At 43.4% G+C, this 21,000-nt stretch overlaps 1 protein-coding gene across 1 annotated transcript in view; it reads right to left on the bottom strand.

The window, feature by feature from the left end:
- Nucleotides 1-12,682, bottom strand: part of LOC146702184 (uncharacterized) — a 52,763-nt gene extending 40,081 nt beyond the window's left edge. Inside the window, exons 1-2 of the mRNA XM_085468909.1 lie at nt 12,585-12,682; nt 7,640-8,233 (exon numbers count right to left, since the gene is read on the bottom strand). Coding sequence (XP_085325035.1) covers nt 7,640-8,233; nt 12,585-12,602 — 612 coding nt within the window. The 5' untranslated portion in view covers nt 12,603-12,682. The remainder of the gene's footprint in view (nt 1-7,639; nt 8,234-12,584) is intronic.
- Between the last annotated feature and the right edge of the window lie 8,318 nt (nt 12,683-21,000).

Here is a 21,000-nt window from a genome sequence, read left to right as displayed (position 1 = left end):
GTCAAAAATGACTCCAAGGTTCCTCACCGCGTTACTGGAGGCCAAGGTAATGCCATCCAGAGTAAGAATCTGGTTAGATACCATATTTCTAAGATTTTCAGGGCCGAGTACAATAACCTCAGTTTTATCTGAATTAAGAAGCAGAAAGTTAGCGGCCATCCAGGTCTTTATGTCTTTAAGACATTCCTGCAGTTTAACTAATTGGTGTGTGTCATCTGGCTTCATGGACAGATAGAGCTGGGTGTCATCAGCATAGCAGTGAAAATGTATGCTATGTCTTCTAATGATACTGCCTAAGGGAAGCATGTATAATGTAAACAGAATTGGTCCTAGCACTGAACCCTGTGGAACTCCATAATTAACCTCAGTGTGTGAAGAGGACTCTCCATTTACATGCACAAATTGGAGTCTATTAGATAGATATGATACAAACCACTGCAGCGCAGTACCTGTAATACCTACAGCATGTTCTAATCGCTCTAATAGGATATTATGGTCAACAGTATCGAACGCTGCACTGAGGTCTAGCAGGACAAGCACAGAGATGAGTCCACTGTCAGAGGCCATAAGAAGATAATTTGTAACCTTCACTAAAGCTGTTTCTGTGCTGTGCTGAGCTCTGAAACCTGACTGAAACTCTTCAAATAAACCATTCCTCTGCAGATGATCTGTTAGCTGTTTGACAACTACTCTTTCAAGGTTTTTGATATGAAAGGAAGGTTGGAGATTGGCCTATAATTAGCTAAGACTGCTGGGTCTAGAGATGGCTTTTTGAGTAAAGGTTTAACTACAGCCAGCTTGAAGGCCTGTGGTACATAGCCGATTATTAGAGATAGGTTGATCATATTTAAGATCGAAGAATTAATTAATGGCAGGACTTCTTTGAGCAGTTTTGTAGGAATGGGGTCTAAAAGACAGGTTGATGGTTTGGAGGAAGTAATTATTGAAGTTAACTCAGAAAGATCAATTGGAGAAAAAGAGTCTAACTTAACATCAATGGTACTAAGAGTAGCTGTAGATAATAATACATCTGTGGGATGATTATTGGTAATTTTTTCTCTAATGATAAAAATTTTATTTGTGAAGAAGTTCATGAAGTCATTACTAGTTAACGTTAAAGGGATGGTTGGCTCAAAAGAGCTCTGACTGTTTGTCAGCCTGGCTACAGTGCTGAAGAGAAACCTGGGGTTGTTCTTATTTTCTTCAATCAGTGATGAATAGTAAGATGTTCTGGCTTTGCGGAGGGCTTTCTTATAAAGCAGCAAACTATTTCTCCAGGCTAAATGATGATCCTCTAGATTTGTGACACGCCATTTCCTCTCCAGATTACGAGTCATCTGCTTTAGGGTACGTGTTTGAGAATTATACCACGGAGTCAGGTACTTCTGATTTGAGGCCTTAGTTTTCACTGGAGCTACAGTATCCAGAGTCGTACGTAGTGAGGAGGTGAAATTATTAACAAGATAATCGACCTCTGTTGGAGCAGCGTTCAGATAGCTGCTCTGCTCTATGTTGGTACAGGGCATTGGAGATGATAACAGTGGGTGGATTATATTCTTAAACTTAGTTACAGCACTTTCAGAAAGACATCTACTTTGATAAAGTCTACTCTTCACCGCTGTGTAATCAATTATTGTAAAAGTAAATGTTATCAGGAAATGATCAGACAGGAGAGAGTTTTCAGGAAACACTGTTAAATGTTCAGTTTCTATGCCATATGTTAAAACAAGATCTAGAGTGTGATTAAAGTGGTGGGTGGCTTCTTTTACATTTTGAGAGAAACCAATTGAGTCTAATAACAGATTAAATGCCATGTTGAGGCTGTCATTTTTAGCATCTACATGGATGTTAAAATCACCCACAATAATTATTTTATCTGAGCTCAGAACTAAATTAGATATAAACTAAACTAAATTAGATATAAAGCCTGAGAAATCAGACTCTGTGTAAGGCCCAGTTGGACGATAGATGATAACAAGTAAGACTGGTTTCTGAGTTTCACAGCTGGGGTGGACAATGTTAAGCATCAGGCTTTCAAATGAATTAAAAGTCTGTCTTGGTCTTTCATTAATTAATAGGCTAGTGTGAAAAATTGCTGCCACACCGCCCCCTCGGCCTGTGCTTCGAGATTTCTGGTAGTTAGAATGACTCGGGGGTGTTGATTCATTTAAACTAACATAATCATCCTGCTGCAACCAGGTTTCTGTAAGGCAGAGTAAATCAATTTGTTGATCAATTATTAAGTCATGTACTAACAGGGACTCTGAGGAGAGAGATCTAATATTTAATAATCCACATTTCACTGTTTTACTCTTTGGTTCAGATGTGGATACTGTATTGTTCTTCCTTTGTGATTGTTTATGTTTAAGTTGTTTGTTGCTGGTTTTTAGTTTGTTTTTGTCTTTTTTGGAAGCTGACACAGTCTCTATGGAGATGGGTTTTTGGGGGGGTAGCAGGAGGAGAGAAGCTGCAGAGAGGCGTGTAAGACTGCAACTCTGCTTCCTGGTCCCAACTCTGGATAGTCATATTTTGGGGGGTTTAATAAATTTGTCCATATTTCTAGAAATGAGAGCTGCTCCATCCAAAGTGGGATGGATGCCGTCTCTCCTAACAAGACCAGGTTTCCTCCAGAAGGTTTGCCAATTATCTATGAAGCCCACATCGTTTCTGGGACACCACTCAGACAGCCAGCAATTTAAGGAGAACATGCGGCTAAACATGTCACTCCTGGTCTGATTGGGGAGGGGACCAGAGAAAACTACAGAGTCCGACATTGTTTTGGCAAAGTTGCACACCGATTCAATATTGATTTTAGTGACCTCCGATTGGCGTAACCGGGTGTCATTACTGCCGACGTGAATTATGATTTTACTGAATTTACGTTTACCCTTAGCCAGCAGTTTTAAATTTCCTTCAATGTCGCCTGCTCTGGCCCCTGGAAGACAATTGACTATGGTTGCCGGTGTCTCTAGCTTCACATGTCTGAAAACAGAATTGCCAATTACCAGAGTTTGACCCCCGGCGGGTGTGTCGCCGAGTGGGGAAAAACGGTAAGACACATGAACGGGTTGGTGGTGTACCTGGGGCTTCTGTTTAGGACTATGCTTCCTCCTCACCGTGACCCAGCCTCCCTGTTTCCCCAGCTGCTTGGGGTCTGCCGGGGAACAGCTAGCGGGGCCTACGCTATCTTCGGCTGCACCAGCTACAGGGGCCTGGCTAGCTACGGGTGAATGAAGGGTGCGAAGCCGAGTCTCCAATTCAGTAATCCTGAATTAACGTAGCTATGTCAGTTTTAGTCTAAGTGCTTTTTTACATATAGATGAACTGTTGGATTTTCCAGACGAGCAGGTTAAGGGAAGTCGTTTATGGGGTCACACTCTGACCCCACACACACACACACACACACACACACACACACACACACACACACACACACACACAGTATTCTTTGTTCACATGTATACCTATGTAAGATGTTGTATGTTAATGACCCTATGCATATTCATGTGACCACAATAAAATGAGTGCTATGGGGACCCTGGCTGAGAGTCTGACGGAGGTCAAGTGGTGGAACGACACTTGGCTCCAGGCAGGTCTCCCTCATGCATGAGTAACACGAAGAACTTTGGTGCCTTGTGTCTTGCTTTTTGCTGTGTAGCAAGTTGTCCTTAACGTTCCAGCGAATAGGTTTATGCTGCAAACCTATCAGTCATATTCTCAGCTGAAGCCTCTTTCCGATTGTTTGAAGCATCTGGGAAAAAGGCTTGTGCAGAGAAGAAAAGGTGAGCGCTACCATCAGTCCTGTGTCATGCCAACAGTAAAGCATCCTGAGACCATTTATGTGTGGGGTTGCTTCTCATCCAAGGGAGTCTGCTCACAATTTTGCCCCAAAACACAGCCATGAATAAAGAATGGTACCAAAACACCCTGCAACAGAGCTACAGATTAAAAATGCACTTGACTTATACTGACATGTATACACTATACATACACTGGAGTGGTTATATAATGGAATCACTGTGATAAGCATCTAACCTACATGTTTAAAATCACAAGACCCGCATATTTACGTCAAATATTATCTACAATTATATTAATGAAGTTTTTGCCACCTGGGATTGTTTTTTCTCGCCTCAGCTGCCAGAAGGCAAGAAGAACTGTATTTTCTTCCTGTTGATATAATTCTGTGTATTAAACTCTGTTCCAAGAATTTTAATCTTTTCCAGAGGATCTTTTTGAGTGCTTTGATTTTGCTGAATCTAAAACAGCTCGATCTCCACATCGTTGGCGGAATAAGTGCGACCTGTGGGAGGTACCTATTGAAATTGGTACCTACCTGGATTATTGAGCACGCATCAAGACATTATTTTATTAATATCTTTAAAATGATAGCAGCACAAACGTAGCACAAATGTTTGACATCATTTTTATAGATTTGGGTAATGTGGGGGGGCTGGTTGACCTTTTGACCTTTACATTTTTGTTAATATCCTGTAAAACAGAGACAGCACAAACGTAGCACAGTTGATTGACACCAGTTTTGTTTGTTTCCATTATTGTGGGGGGACTGGTTGACCTCTGATGACCTCTAGAAATTTTCCTGAATATCTTTAAAATGATAGCAGCACAAATGAAAATTTTTGCAGCATAAACCAGCACAAACGTTTGATACCACTTTTGTTGGATTTGAAGAAGGTGGGGGGGCCAACTTCACTCACATTTAAGGAACCTAGGATCTAATGCCAAAAGGACAAACTATAAACAAAAGAAAACACAGAGCGATGTGTGATCCAGGACTGTTTTTTATAAAATCAAGTTTTTAAATTGTTTTTAGGTGCTACTGTTACGTGTTTGATTCTATTTTGATATAACATTAAACCCTTGTGAACTGAATATGCCTACGGCTCCACCCTCGCTCTGGAGGGGGGAGAAGCAGAGAGTGCTTGCTGGTGCTGTCCTTACGTGACGAAACTATTGAGGAAAAAACGCCGTGTATATCTTGTTTATCATGACTCTGGTTTTACGTGGCCTATAAACACAATTTAAAAACTGGTATATACCACCTTGTTGCTTCGTCTTTAATTGGTCATGGGATTGGCTTACCACGACTACTTTATTCTTCCTCAGTCAAACAGCTCCAGGTGTTGTGCTAGACAGTGATCGTGATTACCGTTCGCGGGAGCGCCCAGCTGCTTAAAGCTGTAGCGTCCAGATTACTTACGTAGTCAGCTACTTCCGTGCAACTGATATAAGATGCAGTAAGCTGAACACAGCTTCAACCCTCTGTTTGTTGAAAAATAGTGACGGACCGCGTTTCCTTGCTAGTAACTGTAACGGCATTGTAACGATAGGAATAGTAAGTAGTTCGATTACTCGTTACTGAAAGAAGTAACGCCGTTATTCCCATCACTGATCCTCACCAGCTGCATCACTGTGTGGTATGACTCCTGCACTGGGTCCTGCAGGAAAAAAATGACAACGGGTAGTGAGAGCAGCAGAGAGGATTGTGGGGACCTCTCTTGCCTCCCTCTCTAGGAGATCTACTGCGCCTGCCTCATCCGGAAGGTCCTCTTCATTACAGGTGACTCTCTTCATCCCTTAAACAGCTTCTTCAGTTTGCTGCCATCAGGAAGGATACTGAAGAGCCTCCGGGCCAGAACCCGCAGACTGAGAGACAGCTTCGTCCATCAGGCTGTCAGGATGCTGACCATCTCTGAATCGAGAAGGGGGGCCCAAGGGTACATCTTTCGCCATCTTACAATGCTGTGATTGCAGCCATTCCCCAACTCTCGGTGAATGGTACTCATGGCCATTTGAGAATCTGTGTCTTTGATTAGTAGTCGTTGATGAATGGTCATAAGAATTTGCATACTAACAATCATGGAACTAACCCCCCAGCCCATTGTTCATTCAGTGGTGCTAGTTTCCTTCGCTGTGCAAATGTACTGTTTATAAGGTTGGGGAAACCTGCAGTCAGCTGAGACTGAAGAAGTCACTTGGATGACTGACAAAACGTTTCTCCCACTGAAAATGTCCAGGTGAACAGAATCAACTTTTGGAATTTACTTACCTGGATGATTGAGCACACATAAAGACATTATTTTATTAATATTTTTGAAATGATAGCAGCACGAACGACAATTTTTGCAGCACAAACCAGCACAAATGTAGCACAATTGATTGACACCGGTTTTGTTTGATTCCATTAATGTGGGGGGGCTGGTTGACCTCTGATGACCTCTAGAATTTTTTATTAATATCTTTAAAACGATAGCAGCACAAACGAAAATCTTTGCAGCACAAACGTTTGATAACACTTGTTGGATTTGAAGAAGGTGGGGGGGCCAACTTCACTCACATGAATAGGGAGGATGGAGTAGGTTGAAGTTTATTAGATTGATCAGTTTTGCTGAACTCTGAAATATTTTGGGTGCAGTGTATTTTTTGCATACAGGTATAACAATAATAATTACTGTTTTTTTTAACTTCAGTATGAAGTTATACAAAAAGCAGCAAGATATTTAAAAAACAGTTTTATTGATTAAAAAGCAGATATCCAAATTTATGATATCAGTATCGCACATAAAAAAGTGGTCGACCCCTCAGGGTTAAAATGTAACTAGGTGGATATTTTCATTGACATCATGTGTTTACATCACATAAGGTTTCTCCTCAGTGTGGGTAAACATGTGTTGCTGCAAGCTCGAGTCTGTTGTAAACTGTTTGCCACAGCAGTACACAAGATGTCTGGTGTGAATGCGTAGGTGTCTATTTCGGCTCTCTATGTGGCTGTATCACACTGATGTTTGCACAGAGCAGACAATGACGTGAATGTTTGGGCACATTGGTAACAGTGAAACAGTTTATTAGTAACGTGGGATCGTTTGTGTTTGGAGTATGAACTGAGATTCCTGAAGCTCTTGCCACACTAGTCACAGCTGTAGTTTCCTTCCATGTGTGTACGTTCATGATTGTTACAATTACCTGAATGTGAGAAGCTTTTGTCACAGTGTCTGCACTTGTATGGTTTCTCTCCTGTGTGGACTCGTTTGTGTGTTTTAAGCTCCAATGCAGAGATGAAAGATGACCCACACTGATCACAGAGGTGCTTTTTAACCCCACTGTGAATGAGTTCATGGCATTTTAATCTACTTGATGTGGTGAAGCTTCTCCCACATTCTTTACAGTTTTTCAGTTTGTCTCCAGTGTGTTTACGCTGATGTACTTTTAGATTGTCTTTTCGACTGAAAGTTTTTCCACAAAGATCACAACGAAAGTCTTTCCCACCACCACAGTGACGACAGGGTTGAGAACTGGATCCATCTGTGTCTCTCTGCTTCTAAACAAAGACACAAAGACAGTGTAAGTCAGTCCTTCAACATAAATAAAGAGCATCTCTGCAGACGTCCAATTACATTTTACTGTTTCAGTTAACACATTTTACTGGGCTGCAATAACTACAATACTACCACCATAATACTACAGTAATACTAAAATCATAACTGAAATGAAAATCTGAATAATCACTCAGAGCTGCTTTTCCATGCAGTAGAATTGCTAACATGCTAACACAGTTTAATGAGCAGAGTTGTTCCAAACAGTCAGGCTAAAATGACAAGATAACAATATAAATACATACCTCACAGTAACTGCACTTGTAGAGTCTCTTTCTGGTGTGGATCTGTTGGTGCCTCAGGTAACGTGGAGCTTTAAAAGTCTTCTCACACAGGTCACATTTATAAGGTTTCTCCTCAGTGTGGGTAAACATGTGTTGTTGCAAGCTTGAGTCTGTTGTAAACTGTTTGCCACACTGATCACAGCAGTACACAACATGTCTGGTGTGAATGCGTAGGTGTGTATTTCGGCTCTCTATGTGGCTGAAAGTTTTTCCACAAATGTCACAGCTGTATGCCTTAATTCCAGAGTGGGTAATTAGATGCCTCTGTAAGCTGCTACTGTGAGTAAAAGCTCTGCCACACTGATCACAGCTGTACGCTTTAACTCCACTGTGGATGAGTTGGTGTTTTTTTAGGTAACCCTTCCAGGAAAAAGACTTTCCACACAAGTCACAGCTGAACGGTCTCTTTCCAGTGTGGATGACCTGATGCTGTTTTAGGAATGCCTTAAAAGTAAAATCCTTCCCACACTCGTCACAGGTGTGTTTTTTCTCTCCCTTTCTTCTGTGAGGTTTGTCGGCCTCCTGAGAGCGCTGACTTCTCGCTCCATGTTGGTCCTGCAGTGACAGAGATACAAACAGAGGCAGTGAGTGAAATGCAGTCGTGGAACAAACTCAACCTTCAAACTCCCTCCATTAACACTAGTTTTAAACCTGAAGGTGGAGTGTGGCACCAAACACCTTAAAGGTCTCTTATCCCCACCTGCTGGTAGTTCTGACACATTACATCCAACCCGGTGTTAAAAATAATTCATGACTGTTTAAACTCTAAGATCATGCCCATCCCTCCTGCTGTACACAGTTATTAATGCTAGCATGCTAACACACTCAGAAAAGTAATAAATGTTTACCAAGTCTATACTTTTTTATGTTTCCTGTTTCCTATTATATATTTCTATCATTTTGTCATTTTTCAATATTAATAATTACAATGTAACATTTAAAAGTTGATTCAGTGAAGGAAAATATTTTACTTTTGCTCCCTACATTAGAAAAAGAAAATCGTATTTTGTACTCCTTACATTTACAAAACAGATGTGTTACTTTTAAGGCATCTGAGGGCTTTATTTCATCACTGCAGGCATCAAACATCAAACCAACTTGAGAAACGGGAAAAGTAACACATGAAAGACAATCCTGATCGTGTACTAATCACCAGAGTATGAAACATACACTCAACAAAAATATAAACGCAACACCTTTGTTACTGCTCCCATTCCCCATGGGATGGACGTAGAGACCTAAAATTCATTCCAGATACACAATATAACCATCCCTCCCAAACAGTGGTCACAAATCAGTCCAAATGTGTGGTAGTGGGCACATCTGCCATATTGAGATAATCCATCCCACCTCACAGGTGTGCCACATCAGGATGCTGATCTGACAAAAGGCCACCCTGGAATGTGCAGTTTTTTGCGCTAATGGGGGTCTGGGGACCCAGAACCGGTCAGTATCTGGTGTGACCACCATTTGCCTCATGCAGTGCAACACATCGTCACATGGAGTCTATCAGATTGTCAATTGTGGCCTGTGGAATGTTGGTCCACTCCACTTCAATGGCTGTGCGAGGTTGTTGGATATTCGTGGGAACTGGTACACGCTGTCGTATACGCCGGTCAAGCACATCCCGAACATGCTCAATGGGTGACATGTCCGGTGAGTATGCTGGCCATGCAAGAACTGGGACATTCTCAGCTGCCATCTGCCCTGAACAATGTGAACCATGATTCATCCGTGAAGCGCACACCTCTCCAACGTGCCAGACGCCATCGGATGTGAGCATTTGCCCACACAAGTCTGTTACGGCGACGAGCTGGAGTCAGGTCAAGACCCCGATGAGGACGACGGGCATGCAGTTGAGCGTCCCTGAGACGGTTTCTGACAGTTTGTGCAGAAATTGTTTGGTTGTGCAAACCAATTGTTCCAGCAGCTGTCTGGGTGGCTGGTCTCAGACGATCTTGGAGGTGAACCTGCTGGATGTGGAGGTCCTGGGCTGGTGTGGTTACACGAGGTCTGCGGTTGTGAGGCCGGTTGGATGTGCTGCCATATTCTCTGAAACGCCTGTGGAGACGGCTTATGGTTGAGAAATGAACATTCAATGCACGAGCGACAGATCTGGTTGACATTCCTGCTGTCAGCATGCCAATTGCACGCTCCCTCATTGCTTGTGGCATCTGTGGCATTTTGCTGTGAGACAAAACTGCACATTCCAGGGTGGCCTTTTGTTGTGGGCAGTCTGAGGTACACCTGTGCACTACTCATGATGTCAGATCAGCATCCTGATGTGGCACACCTGTGAGGTGGGATGGATTATCTCAATATAGCAGATGTGCCCACTACCACACATTTGGACTGATTTGTGACCACTGTTTGGGAGGGATGGTTATATTGTGTATCTGGAATGAATTTTAGGTCTCTACGTCCATCCCATGGGGAATGGGAGCAGTAACAAAGGTGTTGCGTTTATATTTTTGTTGAGTGTAAAAAGAGATGAAAGAGGCAAAACTGTGAGTCATAGTCAGGAGTTAAAGTGAGACGTTGTTCTTCCTTCTTTTTTGCACAGCACCTGAACAAACAGGTAATTTCAAATGCAGCGTTTCTATCAACAAACATCAGCAAACACACAAACTGTTTGTGTGCAGTTTGTCTCACAGTGTGTTGCTGGCTAAAGGTCCAGCTGCTGCACATCACAGGGAGAGAAAAGAAATAGAGCTAACTTCACTCAGAGATGGAGAAAGATAAGACACACAGGACAGGAGAGGAAGAAGAGAGGTTAGATTTAAAGGGAAGGACTGCTCAGTGGGATTTGATCAACTGGAGATTAAAGCTTACATGTAAGTCCTCATGTGTTGACATCAGATATTGGGTCTGTACATGTGACATTATGTTTTTTCAGGTTGTGAAAGATGCTGCAAAACAATCTGAGGCAGATTAACTGTGTTATTTAAAGACTGCATGAAGATCCTCTGCAGGTTAGTGCAGGATAAACAGGTTCGTTTGCTGAACTGTGATGGATTTAAAGTAAAGAACAGTGTGTGACTGGTGCACAGTGACTGTGGTGCTCATGTCACAGTTAGATTACATCAAGTGTAGCAGAGATTCATTTAAACTGAAGCTCATGATGCTGACATTCATTCACTGAGTTCCACCTTCATACCAACAGTATAGTGTCTAATATAAAGACAGTGTACTGTCAGTGTAGAGGATAGAAACCAGCCAGGACAGCTCATGAAACATCTGCTGACATCTGGTTGAATTCAGTTGTGTACATCCACAGAGAGCAGCAGGTCAGCTGATCACAGCCTGTACTTTAAGAAAATCTACTGGAGCTCTCAACAGAAATTATTGTGAGCTGTGATTCTTTTCCCCACGCTGAGCCACTACAGCTGATTTTAGGGTTCCCACCTGCTCAATCCCACTTTAACCTCTTCCCTGCTCATGTTCCTGTTTAGAGGCAAAGTCACCCTCTGCAATGTAGGCAACAGAAAATACACACATGTTTCATTTTCCTTCATTTTCTACTTAACTGATTCAAACAGAGAACCTTTATTAGAAATAAATAGTTTGTATTTCATCTACTAATATGCATGTACTATATTAATGTAATTATTATTACATTAATATAGTACAACATTCACTTAGTTTTGGATAAAAACGTTCTTCAAGGAGCTACTTTTACTACTGTTCCTCAGCCCTCAGCCTTAACACTGGCTCTCCACAAGGCTGTGTACTGAGTCCCCTACTGTACACTCTGTACACTCATGACTGTGTTAGTTCCCACCCAGACAACGCAGTCATCAAGACTGCAGATGATACCACTGTGGTGGGGCTCATCAGAGCTGAAGTTCAGAGGCTGTCAGATTGGTGTGTAGATAACAACCTGGACCTCAATACCACCAAGACAAAAGAACTGGTAGTTGATTTCAGAAGGAGGAAGACTGAGCTGCAGCCTGTCAGCATCAACGGGGAGTGTGTGGAAAGGGTCTCCAGTTTCAAGTTTCTGGGTGTGCACGTAGACACAGACCTCCAATGGAGCTCTAACATCTCTGCAGTTTTAAAGAAGGCCCAACAGCGTCTCCACTTTCTGAGAATCCTCAGAAAAATGGACCCGAAGAAGGAGCTGCTGACCGTCTTCTACCGCTGCTCCATTGAAAGTGTGCTGACATATTGCATCGGTGTGTGGTTCTCCAGCTGCACCACAGCACAGAGAAAGGCACTCCAGAGGGTCATCAATATGGCCCAAAAAATCATTGGACATCCTCTTCCCTCCCTGAAGGACCTGTACAGCACTCGCATCTCAAGAGGGCACGCAGCATCCTACGGGACGGTACACACCCAGGACACCGGCTGTTGAAGCTGCTACCATCTGGCAGGAGGTTCAGGCTGCTGAGGTCCCGAACAAATGGACCCAAGGACAGCTTTTACAACAGGGCAATAGCCCTAAACAGCGCTAACAGCTGACCTGACTGACTACCTACCTGGACTTTTTTTTTTATTTGGAGGGGGGGTTAACACGGTAAAATCAGTATCATATATATTATTATATTTATAACAAGGTGCAATAATAACAGTGTGCAATACAAATACACTTGTTCTTCTTTATTATACTGTGTTGTGTTGTTTGTGTTGCGTTGTGATGTGTCAAATCTTGTCGTGTTGTGTTACATGTAGTGCAGATGTAGGACAGTTTTCCAATTTCATTGTACTATTGTACTATGTATGACTGTGCAATGACAGTAAAGAGTTAACTTAATAATAAAGAATAACAATTGCTTGTGACTTCTTAATGTTTGTAAACACAATTTAAAAATATATAATAATATACAACACAGTCATATAACCGGTTGGGAGGATGAGAGTTTTAGACGTGACTGATTATTTGGTGAAACTGTGATATTTTCCTCACCTTCTGTGTTGAGCTCATTGTTTCCTCTGTAGTGACTCAGCTGAGTCCAGATGGCTGAAAATGTTCCTCTGCTGCTCCGTCAGACTCTTCTCCTCCTGCTGATCAGCTGAGACACAAAACAGATCTTTGTTAGGCTCCACACTGCACTGAAGAGTCAAAGTGTCTCATATGTTCATCTGACAACACAAAGTACAAATTTCACTCTGATTGCTTGTAGAAATCTTGTGAGACGTGTTGTGCTGCAAAGTGAGGAAACTCTCTCACTCACTTATACTTCAGGAGGAACTTTGTGACATTGGCTCTAATATTCTAAGCAGCCCTTTACTATGACAGGGCCAGAAAGTCCTATTTGAAGGTTTGGGAGAAGGACCATGTTAAAGGTGGATTGGGGTTTATACACTTTGTTATGATACAGGTAAGGCTGTAAGAGCCTGAGAAGGTGTCCTGAATGAAGCTCTAAAACCAGTTTTCAGCTAACGACTCTGCTTCAGTCTGGAAAACAGCAACTACAAGTTTAAAGACTCCATCAACAATTCACACCCAGCAACAGCCTGAACAGCTCCTCCTGTGGTTTCCACAAACAGGGACAGACCTGTTACTCCCCCACCCCACACTTTCAACTCCTTCAGCCCCCCAGTCCCACCACCTCCACCATTCCCCAAACTTTGATTCTGTTCATCTGGACGTAGCTTTTTGTGGGAGAAACATTTCGTCACTCATCCAAGTGACTTCTTCAGTTTCAGCTGACTGCAGGTTTCCCCAATCTTCAACAGAGCATTTACATAATGACTGAAACGAGCACCACTGAAGGAACAATGGGCTGGGAGGTCAGTTATTGAGCATTAATATGCAAATTCTCATGAACACTGAACAACAACCACTGATCAAAGCTCATTGATCAAATGCTGTGATTGCAGCGACTCCCCAACTCTCTGAATGGTACTCATGGCCATTGATCAGCGGTCTTTGATTAATGAGCTTTGATCAGTGGTTTCAGTGGTTTCCTTCCTGCTTTGACTGCAGCTGTGTTTGACACAGGAAGACATTATTACATTCAACACTCTCCTGCACATTAACCACCACAATATATTTTTATTCTCTGTGCTTTCAAATATGAACACTGTTTACTTTCATCTCTGTTTCATTAGTTTTTGTTAACATCTTCCTGTGCATCACTTTACAGCAGCCAGACTCATTAAAATGAGAATTTGTAGGAGTTCACTTCCTCTCATGTGTTCATCCACAGCAGCTGGACAATAAAGTTTATTGTGACCCTGATACTGCAGCAGATCGCTCTCATCCATTTCCTGTTATCACTTCAAATAGAAACGAGGCTGTAGAGGTTTGGTGCAGGCAGAAAAACAGCTGCAGGGACAATGAAAAGACTTTTCTGCTCCAACTTCTCCCAGCATGCTGAGCTAATGATTAGTTGGTGTTTTTCTCCAAACACTCTCTCACTCTTCTCTCAACGTGTTCACAATAAACTGAGAACAGACACCGAGGAGAGCAGCAGAAGACCTCATTCAGGAGCTAAACTCAACATGAACTGAACTCACAGTAAAGTTAGCTCGGTGCTTACCTTTAGATGAGCCCACAAACCGAGAGAAACTCCGCGATGAAGCTGCAACTCTTTCCAAACACAGGAAACAGATCAGGGAGCAGAGACCCACGTGGTTCACACTGATCTCAGCTACGATCCAGGAGACAAGGGTGGGCAGATCGATGCAGATATCGATCCAAACGTTGGTATTACTTTATTCTCTTTGAATGGAAAAGCAGCTCTCTGTGCAAACACCTCCTCTCATGGAGCATTCTTACTTTGTTCCACCCAATGACTGTAGAAAACATGGACGACGCGACAGCGCCTTCTTCTTTACAAACAGCAAAATGGTGCATTACCGCCACCAACTGGTGTGGAATGTGACAAAATAAAATAAAATATTCAAATTCTCCCGAATTCTTCCCCTGGAGCACCTTCCTTGGAGGGCTCAACCCGGGGTTGTGGTCATGGCCTATTTAGGGCTCTGTTGGCTCTTAGGTGACAGTTTCCTCGTGGCTGCGTGCAGCAGGGCTAGGGGAGGGTCTGTGCTGACGGATGTGGGTTACTGACCTGGTAGCCTGGCTGACCCTGGTTGGGTCCTGGACGGGCGTTGGGTTCTGGGGGTGCTCCGTCTCTGGGCTGGGGCCCTTGGGTCTCAGCCTGGGCATCGATTGTCTTGTGTAGTCTGGAAGATGAGTGGATGACGAGTTGGGTGCAGTTTTTTCTGTGGTGGGGTCAGGTGGGCTGTCCCGGGCTCTGTGGGGCCAGGCGGCGCTGTTGAACTGGGCCCCGGTCCGGATGGGCCTGGGGCCCCTTTTCCTGGTGGGTTGCAGAGTATGGGGGTGCCTACTGGGGTCAGCGGGGGAGCTGGCCCCAGGGAGGGGTCACTTGCCCCTCCCTTCCTTCCCTCCCCATACCCAGCTGCCTCCCTCTTCCCGCTCCACCACAATCACCCACACATGCAGGGCCTTGGGGTAAAGGTGTGTCACCAGGGTGCAGGGGAGGCATCCCCCCCTCTGTCCCCTTCTGGCTGCCTGTGCCTCAATTTTATCCCACAACTTAGACATTCACATTGTTCACACTCTCATAACACATACATATAGGGCTTTGGAGTTGACGTCACGCCGCAATGCATTGTGGGAGCGCAGCTCCATTTTCGGGGTCTACGAATCAAAGCAAACACACTGTGTTGGAACGACGACGACAAGAAACATGCTTAAAAGCAGCTCAAAAGAAAACGGACGGTATAGAGACCGATTGCGTCCAGAGGCGAAGCAGCGGTACTTGAAAAAAATAGAGTGCATCGCAAATCTGGACCCATATGAAATACGGCAGTGGAGTAAAGACCCAGACGACTTACCGCCACTGTCCTACCCCGATATCTTCACGTATCTTGTTTGTGGAGTAAGCGCTTACACAGCCAACCAGTTTTGTAATTACAAGTCACTGGAGGCGCACATCCAATTTACAAATGGCTGGGTGCAAGATTTGGCTATTTTCAAGCCGCCAAACTCTGAGTACGTCGTCAAAGTAAGTCAGCTGGAGTGCATCGAGTGAAATAGCCATTGTCCACCCCCCACCACAATTAATGTTATACATTTATCATTGAACTGCTAAAATATCGTTATCATATTATATGCCCGTAATTGTAAAGTACATGCAAATTAACACATTGATAATCGGGCAAATTATTAACGCCAATTTGTGTCCTTCCTGTCTCATTTCATTTATTGTCTTTACATCAACCAATCAAGTCACTCCATTCGATGTTTGATCGCAATTTCTATAACTTCCGAGACCACCAACGATGATATTATTCAGCTATAAAGTGTGATGTGAACATATTTAGAACTTACCGGAATGAAAATGTCTTGAGCACACCAACTGATATCTGGAGACGTAACAGAACTTGATATCAGCTCGTCTCACGGCTGCTATCCAGGCTAGACGCCTTCGTTTGGTAATATCCGATACATGAGCTCCTTCATGTTGCTTCCAGGTTGGGAAAGCATAAAAAGACAATCCAACCTTATTCCCGTGCCGGTCGTAAGATCGAACATTGCAGCCGACAACACAGCAAGTACGAAACATGGCTATGCTTTCGCTCCTTACTTAGACCCCCAAAATGGCGGATCGGGCCAAAATCCTTTCCACGCCCACCCCTGTGACATCACGCTCCAAAGCCCTATAGGATCTTTGGGGTGGGCACGCTACACGGACTCCAAAAGACCATCGGGGTGTACACCTCACCCCTGGCGTCGTTGCCCACCTCTCAATTTTAAATACACGTAGACATTGAGGGCTAGCAGGAAGGGCTACGTGCTTACCTGCTGCTCTCTGGCAGGTAGCTCCAAGCCCTCCTGGGTTTTAAATGCACCTTAGAACACACATGCATCAACACTACAATGAGCGGGTGGAGGGAGGTTTGGAGTCTTCTCACACCCCCATTCTCTGCGGCCTGCTGGAGCGGGGGGGCTAGGAGGAGGAGTTGGCCGTCCGACTGGGGTCTGGAATGTGGGGCCTCCCTGCTGCTGCGGCGGTCTGCTTCTCCCCACCGCAGGGAAACACCACCTGGGTCTGGGTGCATTTTCCCCCTCCAGGGGGACCTGGGGCTTAGAGCACGCTTGGGGAGTGTGATCGTGTGTACAGCGTCTCTTTATGTCTGTCTCCACATTGGTTGAGTGTGGAGTAAGTGCATATGAGAACATGAGGGTGGAAATGGATGTTTGTATCTGTGTGTGCCTGTATGTCTGTGTCTATATGTCAGGTTGGGTATCAGACGTCACCTCTTTAGGGACATCTCAGGCCCTCTAAGGTTTGGAGGCCTATCTCCCCCCACCACTTCCGCTGCCAGTGGCGGACGCCCTCAGACTTCAGTACGTTGGTGGTTTTTTGTGTCTGGGGATGGGCGTCCAGGTACACACTGGCTCACTCCTTGGTGGATGCTTATCGGGGCCACTTCGGGGGTGGGGTGCCCTCGGCCTCTCGGCCTGGGGCTCGTTCACTCTGGCACAGCTGGCTGCCGGCGGAGCTCACGGGCACGTCACTGCAACCCCCCTGGCTTCTGCTCCGCGGCTGCTGAGTGAACCCTCATCTGGGACTCTCCTCAGCTCTTTCTGGGACAGTGGCGCGGCTGCCCCTCTGTTGGTCTTCCTTGGTCTCTTGTGTTCTGGAGGCCTCTGGATGTCTGGAGTTTGATCTCCTCCATACCTGCTTCATGCCCTGGAGGACGGGGCTGTTGCTCCCCACACCCTCTAGCAGATCATTACATGAAGGAACCTTTTAAATACAAGCACGCTCATGCTCACAGGTGTACACACGGGTGCTCACACACACAAACTACACCCTTTCTTGGCTCCTCAAAGTACACTGTGCGCTGTCGATCTTATGCGCTGCACAATAATGTTTAATATTTAGTATTTACTGTTATATTCCCATAGATCATCATGATGATCGTCACTGATCCTTTTCCCCACCTTGATATTAAATTCAGGAACTATAAATGCTATCCCACTTTGGTTGGCTGTATTCTTTGATGCAACTGTGTAGATTTTGACATAAATCTACACAGTTGCAGGAATATACTGATTAATATATTCCTGCACTGTATGTGAATTTAAGATAACACCCTTCTCCTTGGTCTTTTTGTTTAACAATGTGAAATCTACTACTGCATCAGGGAGCATCCATGGTGGTATTGTAGGCATCGGTACTGTTTGATGTATGTTTATCTTGTCCAGATTAAGTTCAGCTGTTTTCTGTCCCACTGTCCACCCAAAGCTCTTCAATTGCGTTTTCTCTTTTTCCCAGCATGGTTGGAAAACAGGTTTTGTCAGATGATCGTGAGCATGTCCTTGTAAACTTGCCCAGTAATTCAATATCAGTTGCTCTCTTCTTATTTGAAATGGCATTTCCCCCATTTCAGCCTGTACTGCTGCTGCAGCTGTTGTTTTGAATGCAACTGAGCAAAGTCTAGTATTTTAAAAGGTAATGAAATCTTTCATCAGCTTCATAACCTTTAACCCTGTATTAGTGTTATTGTTTTTGAAACTGACCTGTAATGTTGTCTGTCATCACTGTCAGTGCTGTATGTTTAATATCATTGTGGCTTCTGTGAATCTGTTTTACTGTTTCTGAACTCTCGCGTCTTCTGTTTACAGTCTTTGGTTAGAGAAGTGCTTTTAGCTGCTTATCAGAGGAAAATGTACTTCCTGAACAAAAATTCCCCCTAGAGGCTGAAGACAGTAATGCATATATCATGTTTTAGATTTTTTTTGTTTCTGTTTGTGCATAACAGTAAAATGTTTAGGATGTTGTGGGGATAAAAACAAACACTTCAGTCAATCCACACTGGGACCCTGAAATGTGTGAAGATCTAAATATTTGTCAAAGTAAGATTTATAATATTTGATGTATAACTGTGTGTTATAGGGGAAAAACAAAATCGAGGTTGAGTATGGAGAGAAATAACAGAGTAAAAGAGATTAATGAAATATTACACAGACATAAAGAATCCAATTTTAAAATCAGTCACTCCTGTTAAAAGATATTATTAGAATATGTTTACAAAGCTCTAGATGACATTTAGCCTGCAATAATACAACTTGGAAACTCCCATTGTAAATTAGTGCTATATTTAAAAGGAAATACATACATGCATTAATAAAAAATCAAAAACTATTTTATGACATTAATATAACCACTAAGAAAACCAAACTTATCTAATCAAACTCAGCCTGCACAGTAAAATACAGTCAAATTGATCAAAAACTGAACTGATGACTTCCTACTTAGAGATTCATTTCAGTTCAGTGATGGTGGATTATAACCTCCATTCAAATCATTCAAAAAAGAGAAGAAGAAACTGTAGAACATGTTATATTACACTGTGAGAAGGTAACTGATCCAAAACCTCAGTAACATAAAAATGAAACTGGATCTTATTGATTTACTGCAAAAGGACTCAAGAAGTGAAAGTTATCAGGCCTTATTCCAGTTTTTAAAAGAGAGAAAATTGTTGCTGGTCGACGTTCCAGTTCACACTCCACACCAGTTGGTGGCGGTAATTCATCATTTTGTTGTTTGACAACCGCAAATACAATAAACGATGTAAAGAAGAAGAAGAAGAAGGAGGAGGCGAAGCAAAGTGAGGACGCTCCACGAGAGGAGGTGTTTGCACAGAGAGCTGCTTTTTCATTCAAAGAGAATAAAGTAGTACCAACGTTTGGATCGATATCTGCATCGATCTGCCCACCCTTGTCTCCTGGATCGTAGCTGAGATCAGCATGAACCACGTGGGTCTCTGCTCCCTGATCTGTTTCCTGTGTTTGGAAAGAGTTGCAGCTTCATCGCGGAGTTTCTCTCGGTTTGTGGGCTCATCTAAAGGTAAGCACCGAGCTAACTTTACTGTGAGTTCAGTTCATGTTGAGTTTAGCTCCTGAATGAGGTCTTCTGCTGCTCTCCTCGGTGTCTGTTCACAGTTTATTGTGAACACGTTGAGAGAAGAGCGAGAGAGTGTTTGGAGAAAAACACCAACTAATCATTAGCTCAGCATGCTGGGAGAAGTTGGAGCAGAAAAGTCTTTTCATTGTCCCTGCAGCTGTTTTTCTGCCTGCACCAAACCTCTACAGCCTCATTTCTATTTGAAGTGATAACAGGAAATGGATGAGAGCGATCTGCTGCAGTATCAGGGTCACAATAAACTTTATTGTCCAGCTGCTGTGGATGAACACATGAGAGGAAGTGAACTCCTACAAAGTCTCATTTTAATGAGTCTGGCTGCTGTAAAGTGATTCACAGGAAGATGTTAACAAAAACTAATGAAACAGAGATGAAAGTAAACAGTGTTCATATTTGAAAGCACAGAGAATAAAAATATATTGTGGTGGTTAATGTGCAGCTCTTGGTGATTTGGGAGAATCATGTTTTTAATCACGTTGTGGATTGAATTTTTATTTTATCTACAGAAGTTTTTCCCACTTGTGATCGTCCAGATTGATTTGTTGGGTTGACTTGAATCATGTGAAGGTTTAAAGCTGCACTTCCCCCAAAAAGAATAAAGTATAATCATGAAGAATGTAAAAATGTCTTCCTGTGTCAAACACAGCTGCAGTCAAAGCAGGAAGGAAAGCACTGAAACCACTGATCAAAGCTCATTAATCAAAGACCGCTGATCAATGGCCATGAGTACCATTCAGAGAGTTGGGGAGTCGCTGCAATCACAGCATTTGATCAGTGAGCTTTGATCAGTGGTTGTTGTTCAATGTTCATGAGAATTTGCATATTAATGCTCAATAACTGACCTCCCAGCCCATTGTTCCTTCAGTGGTGCTCGTTTCAGTCATTATGCAAATGTACTGTTGAAGATTGAGGAAACCTGCAGTCGGCTGAGACTGAAGAAGTCACTTGGATGAGTGACGAAATGTTTCTCCCACAAAAAGCTACGTCCAGATGAACAGAATCAAAGTTTGGGGAATGGTGGAGGTGGTGGGACTGGGGGGCTGAAGGAGTTGAAAGTGTGGGGTGGGGGAGTAACAGGTCTGTCCCTGTTTGTGGAAACCACAGGAGGAGCTGTTCAGGCTGTTGCTGGGTGTGAATTGTTGATGGAGTCTTTAAACTTGTAGTTGCTGTTTTCCAGACTGAAGCAGAGTCGTTAGCTGAAAACTGGTTTTAGAGCTTCATTCAGGACACCTTCTCAGGCTCTTACAGCCTTACCTGTATCATAACAAAGTGTATAAACCCCAATCCACCTTTAACATGGTCCTTCTCCCAAACCTTCAAATAGGACTTTCTGGCCCTGTCATAGTAAAGGGCTGCTTAGAATATTAGAGCCAATGTCACAAAGTTCCTCCTGAAGTATAAGTGAGTGAGAGAGTT

This window comes from Copadichromis virginalis, linkage group LG9 (assembly GCF_057382275.1).
Source record: "Copadichromis virginalis isolate Kocher_CV1m ecotype Utaka linkage group LG9, C_Virginalis_male_GT1.1, whole genome shotgun sequence".
Taxonomy (NCBI): Eukaryota; Metazoa; Chordata; class Actinopteri; order Cichliformes; family Cichlidae; genus Copadichromis; species Copadichromis virginalis.
The sequence above is the reverse complement of the archived record's forward strand: the minus strand, read 5'-3'. Positions and strand labels throughout refer to the sequence as shown.